This window comes from Neovison vison, chromosome 12 (assembly GCF_020171115.1).
Source record: "Neovison vison isolate M4711 chromosome 12, ASM_NN_V1, whole genome shotgun sequence".
NCBI lineage: Eukaryota > Metazoa > Chordata > Mammalia > Carnivora > Mustelidae > Neogale > Neogale vison.
The window spans coordinates 134518884-134531125 of record NC_058102.1 but is presented as its reverse complement, the minus strand read 5'-3'; the positions used below and the strand labels follow the sequence as shown (position 1 = coordinate 134531125).

At 39.2% G+C, this 12242-nt stretch overlaps 1 protein-coding gene across 1 annotated transcript in view; it reads right to left on the bottom strand.

Moving 5' to 3' along the window:
* Positions 1 to 12242, bottom strand: part of LOC122891044 (ankyrin repeat domain-containing protein 26-like) — a 260505-nt gene that overhangs the window by 90786 nt on the left and 157477 nt on the right. Inside the window, exons 8-10 of the mRNA XM_044226425.1 lie at positions 6634 to 6727; positions 3848 to 3876; positions 3684 to 3756 (exon numbers count right to left, since the gene is read on the bottom strand). Coding sequence (XP_044082360.1) covers positions 3684 to 3756; positions 3848 to 3876; positions 6634 to 6727 — 196 coding nt within the window. The remainder of the gene's footprint in view (positions 1 to 3683; positions 3757 to 3847; positions 3877 to 6633; positions 6728 to 12242) is intronic.

Here is a 12242-nt window from a genome sequence, read left to right as displayed (position 1 = left end):
GTCATACTTACTGATACTAAGAATTTTAGAATGTAGGGATCCAACCCTATAAGTACTTTTGCTTGCAAAAGTACTTTGATTTGGTAGACAATGTCAGGGTTTTTTTTCTTAATTTTTTATTTCTTTTCAGAGTAACAGTATTCATTGTTTTTGCACCACACCCAGTGCTCCATGCAATCCGTGCCCTCTCTAATACCCACCACCTGGTTCCCCCAACCTCCCACCCCCCGCCCCTTCAAAACCCTCAGATTGTTTTTCAGAGAGTTTGTTATTCATCGTCTCTCACGGTTCACCTCCCCTTCCTATTTCCCTCATCTCCCTTCTCCACTCCATCTCCCCTTGTCCTCCACGTTATTTGTTATGCTCCACAACTAAGTGAAACCATACGATAATTGACTCTCTCTGCTTGACTTATTTCACTCAGCATAATCTCTTCCAGTCCCATCCATGTTGCTGCAAAAGGTGGGTATTCATCCTTTCTGATGGAGGCATAATACTCCATAGTGTATATGGACCACATCTTCCCTATCCAATTCGTCCATTGAAGGGCATCTTGGTTCTTTCCGCAGTTTGGCGACCGTGGCCATTTGCCGCTATAAACACTGGGGTACACATGGCCCTTCTGTTCACTACATCTGTATCTTTGGGGTAAATACCCAGTAGCGCAACTGCAGGGTCATAGGAAGCTCTATTTTTAATTTCTTGAGGAATCTCCGCACTGTCTCCAAAGTGGCTGCACCCACTTACATTCCCACCAACAGTGGAAGAGGGTTCCCCTTTCTCCACCTCCTCTCCAACACACGTTCTTTCCTATCTTGCTAATTTTGGCCATTCTAACTGGTGAAAGGTGGTATCTCAATGTGGTTTTAATCTGCATCTCTCTGATGGCTAGTGATGATGAACATTTTTTCACGTGTCCGATAGCCATTTGTATGTCTTTATTGGAGAAGGGTCTGCTCATATCTTCTTGCCCATTTCTTTATATGATTGTCTCTTTTGTGTGTGTTTGAGTTTCAGGAGTTCTTTATAGATGCTAGATATCAACCTTTTGTCTGTACTGTCATTTACAAGTATCGTCTCCCATTCCGTGGTTGCCTCTCTGTTTTGCCAACTCTTTCCTTTGCTGTGCAGAAGCTTTTGATTTTCATGACGTCCCAACAGTTCATTTTCACTTTTGTTTCCCTTCCCTTTGGAGACATAGCTTGAAAGAAGTTGCTCTGGCCAATGTCGAAGACGTTACTGCCTATGTCCTCCTCTAGGATTCTGATGGATTCCGGTCTCATGTTCAGGTCTTTGATCCACTTCGAGTTTATCGTTGTGTACGATGTAAGAGAATGGTTGAGTTTCATTCTTCTACATAGAGCTGTCCAATTTTCCCAGCACCATTTATGAAGAGACTGTCTTTAAGCCAGCATTAACCTGATGCCCAAATCCAGCAAAGACCCCACCAAAAAGGAGAATTTCAGACCGATATCACTGATGAGTATGGGTGCTAAGATTCTCAACAAGATCCTAGCAAATGGGATACAACAGCACATTAAAAAGATTATCCACCGTGACCACGTGAGATTCATCCCTGGGTTGCAAGGATGGTTCAACATTCGCAACTCAATCAATGTGATAGAGCAAATCAATAATAGAGGAGAGAAGAACCACATGGTCCTCGCAATTGATGCAGGAAAAAGCATTTGACAAAATACAGCATCCATTCCTGATTCAGACTCTTCAAAGTACAGAAAGAGAGGGAACATGCCTCAACTTCATAAAACCTATCTATGAAAGACCCACAGCAAATATCATCCTCAATGGGAAAAAGCTTGCTGCCTTCCCATTGAGATCAGGAACACGACAAGGAGGCCCACTCTCACCACTCGTGTTCAACATAGTATTAGAAATCCTAGCAACAGCAATCAGACAACAAAGAGAAATAAAAGGTATCCAAATTGGCAGTGAAGGAGTCAAACCCTCTCTCTTTGCAGATGACACAATACTTTATATAGAAAACCCAAAAGATTCCATCCCCAAACTTCTAGAACTCATAGGGCAATTCAGTAACATGGCAGGATACAAAGTCAATGTACAGAAATCAGTGGCTTTCTTATACACTAACAATGAAAATACAGAGAGGGAAATAAAGAGATCGATTCCATTTACTATAGCACCAAGAAACATAAGATACCTAGGAATAAACCTAACCAACGATGTAAAGGATCAGAATACTCATGAAAGAAATCAAAGAAGACACAAAAAGATGGAAGACCATTCCATGCTCTTGGATCGGAAGAATAAACATTGTTAAAACGTCTATACTGCCTAGAGCAATCTATACTTGGAATGCCATTCCGATCTAAATCCCACCAGTATTTTTCAAAGACCTGGAGCAAATAATCCTAAAAATTTGTATGGATGGAATCAAAAGAGACCCTGAATCGCTAAGGAAATGTTGAAAAACAAAAACCAATACTGGGGGCATCAAGTTACCGGATTCCAAGCTTTACTACAAAGCTGTGATCACCAAGACAGCATGGTACTCGCATAGAAACAGACACATAGACCAGTGGAACAGAGTAGAGAGCCCAGCTATGGACCCTCAACACTATGGTCAAATAATCTTCGAAAAAACAGGGGAAAAGACAGTCTCTTCCATAAATGGTGCTGGGAAAACTGGACAGCTATATGTAGGAGAATGAAACTCGACCATTCTCTTACACCATATACAAAGATAAACTCAAAATGGATAAAAGAACATCAACGTGAGACAGGAACCCATCACAATCCTAGAGAAGAACATAGGCAGTAAACTCTTCGATTATCAGCCACAGCAACTTCTTTCAAGATATGTCTCCTGGAGATGCAACAAGGGAGGTTAAGGGGGTAGGAGAAGAATAAATGAAACAAGATGGGATTGGGAGGGAGACAAACCATAAATGACTCTTAATCTCACAAAACAAACTGAGGGTTGCTGGGGGGAGGGGGGTTGGGAGAAGGTGGGTGGGGTTATGGACATTGGGGAGGATATGTGCTATGCTGAGTGCTGTGAAGTGTGTAAACCTTGGCGATTCACAGACCTGTACTCCTGTGGATAAAAAATATATTATATGTTTATAAAAAATATAAATTTTTTTTTAAAAAATGATATGTCTCCAAAGGCAAAAGAAACAAATGCAAAAAGAACTTTTGGGAACTTCATCAAGATTTGCTCTTCCTTTTAAAAGAATTAAGCTAGGGGCGCCTGGATGGCTCAGTGGGTTAAAGATTCTGCCTTCAGCTCAAGTCATGATCCCAGGGTCCTGGGATCGAGCCCCAAATCAGGCTCTCTGCTCCGCAGGGAGCCTGCTTCCTCCTCTCTCTCCCTCTCTGCCTGCCTCTCTGCCTACTTGTGATTTCTCTCTCTCTGTCAAATGAATAAAATCTTTTAAAATAAATAAATAAATAAATAAAAGATTTGAGCTAAAGCTTACATGTTTCTTAAGCTCTTTTTCTTAGTCTTGTAAATATCTTTTGTACAAACATAGATATCAGCAATAACGTCTACCTTCTTTATGTCAGAACAGCCACAGAAGGTTCCCCAGAGAAATTAGATAAATAAATAAATAAAGAGACTTCAGAAGAAGAATGCTGTGAGCATTTCAAATATTTTAGTGGACTTCTTTACACCGTTACATATGCATTGTAAAATTTACCTGATTGGGATGCTTTAATTTCCTCCATTTCTCTGGGCCGATTAGGAATACAAGATTTCCCCTCCACAGCAGCCTGAATGGGCATTGAAACAATATGATTAAGACATAATGGACATTTCATGCAACCTGTAGTTAAAACCTCAAAATAAAAATGTAAGTTTTACCTTCACGTAGGAATATTTTCCTGGAGAAGCTAAAAAGCAAAAGGGTCATATAGTTAACTCTCTGTACATATAGAAGCCAACAAACATTCATGCACTGAGTACTAAGCTGAATCCTCGTGCCTGGCTCAGATTACAAATGGGTTTGGGGGTGTTTCTGCAGTCAGGAAGGTGGGTTGGGCAGAAGAACAATTTCTAAGGAGAGGAACAAATCGTGACCCTGAGCGGACAAACATGAAAGCCAGTGGTAGAATGCTACACCACATCCTTAAGGCAGCACAGCAGAATCACTTACAACCATTGGACTCTAAGTATGTATGACCTTCTTCAATTTGTCCTGTAATGTAGGAGTACAGAGTGCTGATGATAGGTCCACTGAATGCGTAAATGACTTTTCATCAAGCAAAGCCTTATGAACTGATCATCTAGAATATACACTTGTGGGATAAGGGTTACTAAAAGTACTCATTTTGTCCATCCCATGTGGGCAACTGGTATGACTACATTTCCTGTATCCTCTAGTTTAGCCAACTTAAAGTTTCTGGTTTGTTTGTTTGTTTGTTTAATTTTATTTATTTTCTTTGTCACACAGAGAGAGAGAGCACAAGTAGGCAAACAGGCAGACAGAGAGGGAGGGGGAAGAAGGCTCCCTGCTGAGCAGAGAGCCCGATGCGGGGCTCGATCCCAGGACCCCGAGACCATGACCCAAGCTGAACGCAGAGGCTTTAACCCACTGAGCCACCCAGGTGTCCCCCATCTTAAAGTTTCTTGATCCACTCATGCAAGAAGGTATATAAAACACATCTAAGAAATAATGTACAATAAGCTGTCAATAGGGAAATATGACTATCAAAGTGGAAGAACTCTATTTAGTTGCCACAGAATACTTAGGCACTGAAAATCTTTTGTATTTCAGAATCAGTGTCATACTTACTGATACTAACAATTTTAGCATGTAGGGATCCAACCCTATAAGTACTTTGGCTTAACAGAACAGGAAACAACATATGTTGGAGAGGATGTGGAGAAAGGGGAACCCTCTTTTTTTTTTCCCAATTTATTTATTTTCAGAAAAACATTATTCATTATTTTTTCACCACACCCAGTGCTCCATGCAAGCTGTGCCCTCTATAATGCTCACCACCTGGTAACCCACCCTCCCACCCCCCCGCCACTTCAAAGCCCTCAGATTGTTTTTCAGAGTCCATAGTCTCTCATGGTTCACCTCCCCTTCCAATTTACCCAAATTCCGTACTACTCTCTAAGGGGAACCCTCTTACACTGTTGGTGGGAATGCAGGTTGGTGCAGCCTCTTTGGAGAACAGTGTGGAGATTCCCCAAGAAATTAAAAATAGAGCTTCCCTATGACCCTGCAATTGCACTCCTGGGTATTTACCCCAAAGATACAGATGTCATGAAAAGAATGGCCATCTGTACCCCAATGTTTATAGCAGCAATGGCCACAGTCGCCAAACTATGGAAAGAACCAAGATGCCCTTCAACGGATGAATGGATAAGGAAGATGTGGTCCATATACACTATGGAGTATTATGCCTCCATCAGAAAGGATGAATACCTAACTTGTAGCAACATGGACGGGACTGGAAGAGACTCTGCTGAGTGAAATAAGTCAAGCAGAGAGAGTCAATTATCATATGGTTTCACTTATTTGTGGAGTATAACAAATAGCATGGAGGACAAGGGGGCATTAGAGAGGAGTAGGGAATTTGGGTAAATTGGAAGGGGAGGTGAACCATGAGAGACTATGGATCTGAAAAACAATCTGAGGGGTTTGAAGTGGCAGGAGGGTGGGAGGTTGGGGTACCAGGTGGTGAGTATTGTGGAGGGCACGGCTTGCATGGAACACTGGGTGTGATGAAAAAATAATGCATAATGTATTTCTGAAAATAAATAAATTGGAAAAAAAGTTAAAAAACATTGTAAGCTTTCTAATGGACTTTTTATCATGGCTAAAGTTTCCTTGATTTCCCCCATACTGACCCTCCTCCCTTCTTCCTTCCAATACTCTTACTTTGCACTCAATGATACTATTTATGAAGTACCACCATGGTTATGCCATTAAGATACACACACTTACTGGTGACTAGAACATAGCTCTGCATCATCAACCAGGGCAGTCCTGAATGTCTTCCCAACCATGAGGAAAGCAGTAAGAGCAGGAAACTTTTGGTATCCTACTCTGACAGGTTTTGGTACTGGAAGCTCACCTGATATTATTCCTGCATTTCAAATAGTCTGCTCCTCATTTAAAAGAATTATTTTGGTGGGGTTATGGACACTGGGGAGGGTATGTGCTATGGTCAATGCTGTGCAGTGTGTAAACCTGGAGATTCACAGACCTGTACCCCTGCAGCTTAAGAACACATTATATGTTAATAAAAAAATAAAAGATTTTAAAAAGAAAATAAAAAATAATTGTTTTACTTTACCACCTTCCACTCTAAGAGCTGCTTATTGTCCTTCATTTACTCCCTGTATTCTTGACTTTCTCATCAGTCACTCTTTTTATCCTTTCCACTTATTTCCTGACGTTCCTTGGGTCTTAGAGTATCTTGAAATGGAACCACTAATTAAGCTCCTTTGTGGCACCCTCAATTTCATCTGCTCCTGACACTGACACCTGATAAGACTTCAACCTATCTCCTTTTCAATCTTTCTCTTTATCTCTAATTCAATAGTTGAATTTCTATGGATATTGAAAAATATCAGTGCTCCCAATTTACACCAATATTTTATCCAATGACTTTTTAATAAAATACAATTCTTACCTTCTACTTTCTCATTTAATGTACTTGCCCCTTTCTGATCTGCATTCCCAGATAAATGATCAAGGTAGGTCTCTGGGAGACTCTCCAAATTACTCTGTTAAAATGAACAACAAAAATGAGTTGCATAAAGATTTCCTAATCCTTTTCTAAGAAAATATCTGAATTTCCTACTTTCATAGTAATCAGACTCACAAATAAGAAAAGCATATACTGAACACCAAAACATTTTAAAAACTCACATATGCTTTCTAAATTAAATATAATGTTTAATCTTCATTTGGCCACTGGCTATAAACTGAACATCAAATGCCAGAGTAAATATTTTCTTGGACAGAACACTGACTTATATGTACATTTCAACAGGAAGTAACAAAACACCTAACTCTCCTTTGCATTCCCCACCAAAATAAAAGGATATTAAAAATATGTATTTAAGTAAATTCTTTAGTAAGTATATTTGCTACAAATTTAAACTGTTCCTAACAGCAGAACATTTTTCCATGTTGAAATAGGACAGCTATATGTAGAAGAATGAAACTCGAACATTCTCTTACACCGTACACAAAGATCAACTCAAAATGGATAAAAGACCTCAACGTGAGACAGGAATCCATCAGAATCTTAGAGGAGAACATAGGCAGTAATCTCTTTGATATCAGCCACAGCAACTTCTTTCAAGATACGTCTCCAAAGGCAAAGGAAACAAAAGCGAAAATAAACTTCTGGGACTTCATCAAAATCAAAAGCTTCTGCACAGCAAAGGAAACAGTGAAAAAAACAGAGAGGCAACCCACGGAATGGAAGAAGATATTTGCAAATGACAGTACAGACAAAAGGTTGATATCCAGGATCTATAATGAACTCCTCAAACTCAACCCACACGAAACAGACAAACACATCAAAAAATGGGCAGAAGATATGAACAGACACTTCTCCAATCAAGAAATACAAATGGCTATCAGACACATGAAAAAATGCTCATCATCATTAGCCCTCAGGGAGATTCAAATTAAAACCACATTGAGATATCACCTTACACCAGTTAGAATGGCCAAAATTAACAAAACAGGAAACAACATGTGTTGGAGAGGATGTGGAGAAAGGGGAACCCTCTTCCACTGTTGGTGGGAATGCAAGTTGGTGCAGCCTCTTTGGAGAACAGTGTGGAGATTCCTCAAGAAATTAAAAACAGAGCTTCCCTATGACCCTGCAATTGCACTCCTGGGTATTTACCCCAAAGATACAGATGTCGTGAAAAGAAGGGCCATCTGTACCCCAATGTTTACAGCAGCAATGGCCACAGTCGCCAAAGTATGGAAAGAACCAAGATGCCCTTCAACGGATGAATGGATAAGGAAGATGTGGTCCATATACACTATGGAGTATTGTGCCTCCATCAGAAAGGATGAATACCCAACTTTTGTAGCAACATGGATGGGACTGGAAGAGATTATGCTGAGTGAAATCAGTCAAGCAGAGAGAACCAATTATCATATGGTTTCACTTATTTGTGGAGCATAACCAATAGCATGGAGGACAAGGGGCGTTAGAGAGGAGTAGGGAATTTGGGTAAATTGGAAGGGGAGGTGAACCATGAGAGACTATGGACTCTGAAAAACAGTCTGAGGGGTTTGAAGTGGCGGGGGGGTGGGAGGTTGGGGGTACCAGGTGGTGGGTATTCTAGAGGGCACGGCTTGCATGGAGCACTGGGTGTGGTGAAAAAATAATGAATACTGTTTTTCTGAAAATAAATAAATTGCAAAAAAAATAGGACACTTGACATAAGAAACCTTGGAGTAGATCATGTTGAGTATAAAGAATACAGTGTGGTAACTGCTGCTTCATTTGTATAAACAAAGCCTTGGAAACTTTATTGACAGGTTAATGGTTAAATGCAATGACAACGTAGGAAGAAAAACTTTTCTTGAAATTATGTTTAAATAATAGCAAAAGGTTTTAGATATAGGTATGAAACTCTCCAAAAAGTATAATAAGCTTTCATAAGGGAATAATAAGAGCATTTATTTATTAATTACCTAAATGGTACCAGGCACTTATTTTAGTATACCCATTTTCTTTTCTACAAACAACAATAATACCAATGGTTATGTCAATGGGGTGGATCTTCCTGCTTCCTGGTCATTCCAAGACATTAGAGCAAAATGATGACAGGTGTGATCCATGGTTCTGTCTGTCTAGAATGTCTAAAAGGTCCCCAAGATCTTCACACAACTGGTCCTTCTCATCCTTTACTTGGCAGCTCTTGCCACACTCAGAGAGATTGTTTCTGACCAACAAAATTCCATACACATTCTCATCTCCATCCTAACTGCAAACTCCCCCACTGTTCCCTAACTTAACATTCCCATTTTCTTTATATGAACCACTAACAGTGACTTACAGTGGGTTGTTGTTTCCTCATTTTTTTGCTTCAACCACTACAGCCTAACCCCTCAACTTGTACAGACTGGTACATAGCTGGTATTCAATAACAAATGTATTTAAGGTCAAAACACTTAAAATAATCTCACTGAGGGGGCGCCTACAGGGCTCAGGCAGTTAAGCAACTGACTGTTGATTTCAGTTCAGTTCATGATCTCTGGGTTGGGAGATTAAGCCCCATGTTGGGCTCCATGCTGAGCACAAAGCCTACTTGGGAATCTTTCTGTCCCTCTTCTTCTGCCCCTCCGCACCCCTCTCACATGCTCTCTCTTTCTTTTTCTCTAAAAAATAACAACAACAAGCTCACTGAGAAGGTCTCAAGTACCAAGTCACTATACTCAGTATCGACCCTCGCACAATGCAAGGTTTAAGAGCATTGATAGCCGTGCAGTCCAAACTCCACATATAACTTTGGATTGCCCAAAAACTTTACTCATCTCCTATTGAACTTCCTACTTCAAAAGCAATTAGACTTAAAAATAGCAAAAGTGTATATTAAAAACCAAAATATTTAAATAGAAGACCTTAGATCTCTAGAGTAGAGATCATTAGATCTGTAGATCTAATCTACTTCTTAATCCTCATTTGAATATTGACTCTGTAAACTGATCACGGAAGGTCAGAGTAAATTATAACCTAATGCTGACCTTACCAATAACGTAAAGTCAATTAACACATTTTGTATGTCCTGTATATTATATACTATACTCCTACAATATAAACTAAAGAAGAGGTTATGAAGAAAATCATAAGGAAGAGGAAAATACATTAACAGTACTGTACTGTATCAAAAAAAATCTCGAGTGTAAGTGGACAAACAATTCAAACCCATCTTGTTCAAGGATCAACTGTATACCTACACAATGTCACTGAAATTTAACATAGCCCAAATTAGAAATCCACCTGCCCATTCTAACTTTCCCCTTCTTTTCTTGACACTACTGCCATTTATTTTATTGCCCTTCAGAAATCTTCACATTTCAAAAAAGTGTCCTCGATATTTAGTAAATCACTAATACTGCTGTGATCATTTTTGTCTTGTGTTTCTATAGTGCCCTTAACAGTTTACAAAGTGTTTCCATATTTGTTCATTACACATACCTGAGAGGTAGGTATTAGAACCATTTTTATGAATGACGTCTGTGACATTCAAACAGGTTAAATAAGTTTTTCTGGGATCCCACAGCTACCAAGTGACAGAACCTGGATGCCACTGTATCTTTTGACTTCAAACACAGTGCTTGCCACGCTGTGTAGCACCTACTTGTGCTAAGAGATCAGGCCCTTTTTACCTCCCTCCATAGTCCGTCACCTTAGAAAAGGTCATCGTTACCTTACACTTACGTTTCTGTAAGTAAGGCTGCCACAAAGATACTCAAGGCATACTATTTTAACTATCGGAAATAGTTTTTGCCTATTGAAAGCACCACTAAACAAGGGATGCCTGGGCATTTCTGGGATCTAGCCCCATATGACAGTGGGGAGCCTGCTTCTCCCTCGCCCTCTGTCCCTCCCCCGGCTCATGCTCCCTTTCTCTCTCTCTCAAATAAATAAATAAAATCTTTTTAAAAATAAATAAAACACCACTAAACCAGTGGAAATAATACCACTAATACCATTATATTTTTATAATTTTTATTATAATCACAATGCTCCTTGTAAATCTACTTAACAATCCAAATATAATAGTTTCAGGGGCCCCCCATGGTTCAGTTGAGCTCTGTGCTCAGACTGGAGTCGGCTTCAGATTCTCCCTCTCCCTCCCACTCACTAACTCTCTCTCTCAACTACATAGATACACAAAATATTTTTAAAATATACATATGCATACATACAGATAGATAGATAGACAGACAGATAGATACACTTTCAAGTCCCAGGCATCATCTTTTCCAATTCCAACTTGTGAAAAACTAAAATCCAAACTCTTTCTAGATCTCATTAGGAGTTTTGCACATCCATGTACAGCACAGAATCATATATCTGGCCATAAGCTGGCCTGCAGTAATTCTTGGTTATTTAGATAATTAATTTCAAAACACAAACTAATTCCTTATCACGTCTAAGCCTCTGTTTTCTGCATTAATACTACACAGTTTTATTAGGTTTAGTTTGTAAATTAATAGAACTGTATTATGCTGGATTATTATATTTAGCACATAAATATTTTATCAATTACAGATAAAAAGTATAAGGAAATAGTTTTTATGGGCAAATGTAGAGATGAGTGAGTAAAGTCTAAGCATCCCTTTTACGTTTTAAAATCACTCCTTATTATTTTAAAATAATAATAAAACGGTACCTCAGAATCCCAAGGTGATTCTTCATTTTGTTCTGAGAACCCTAATGCTGACAGCATAACTATAAAATACAGTCACAGATACATTAATGAGAACTTGTATTATGAATTTTAAACGTATATACAAGCCTATCCCCCCTTCATGAATACTTCAATAAAATAAAAGTAAAAGCAGTAAAGATTTTCAGAGGGTTGAAGAATTTTCAGGAAGAAAAAGCTGGTATACTTAAAAAGAAAGACAGCAAAAAGTAAAAGAAAAATATCTTAATGAAATGGGGAACATAACTGGATCTACATACTGTGATATTTTTTATACTAGCATTTAAGCCTAGAAAAAAATGTGGAGATGTTCACTAACTTACCATGTCTATCATCTTCTGCCCTGTCAGCAGAAGTCAAACAGTCATTAGCTGTTTGTGCTTGTGGAACACTTTCAGTGATACCATTGTCCTTTGTTCCAGTCTCTGGCCGCTCCTCTCCTTCCTATAAAAACAACACAAAACAAAAACCCGACTTCAGAAAACATCACATCAATTCATGTGCTCACCCACTCACTCAGAAAGACAAATGCATCCGTCAAGTCATAGGCACTATCCATGGAGAAGCTGGAAATATAAATAAAAGAGACTGCCATGTATACTTGTAGGGGTAGAGATGGACAAAAACAAGAACAGAAGTGTATCATTTACTAGTTCTACAGGTGAAGTGAATAAAGCACAGTGAAGGCACAAAGGGGAAAACAGTTGTATATGGGAAGCTCAGGAAATGCTGCAAAGGTAGGGCTGTATCTTGAGAGAGAGACTACACAAAGACAGTGTGAAGGGTATTCTAGAAAAGGTAGAATGAGCAAAAGGATGACGTATGGAAT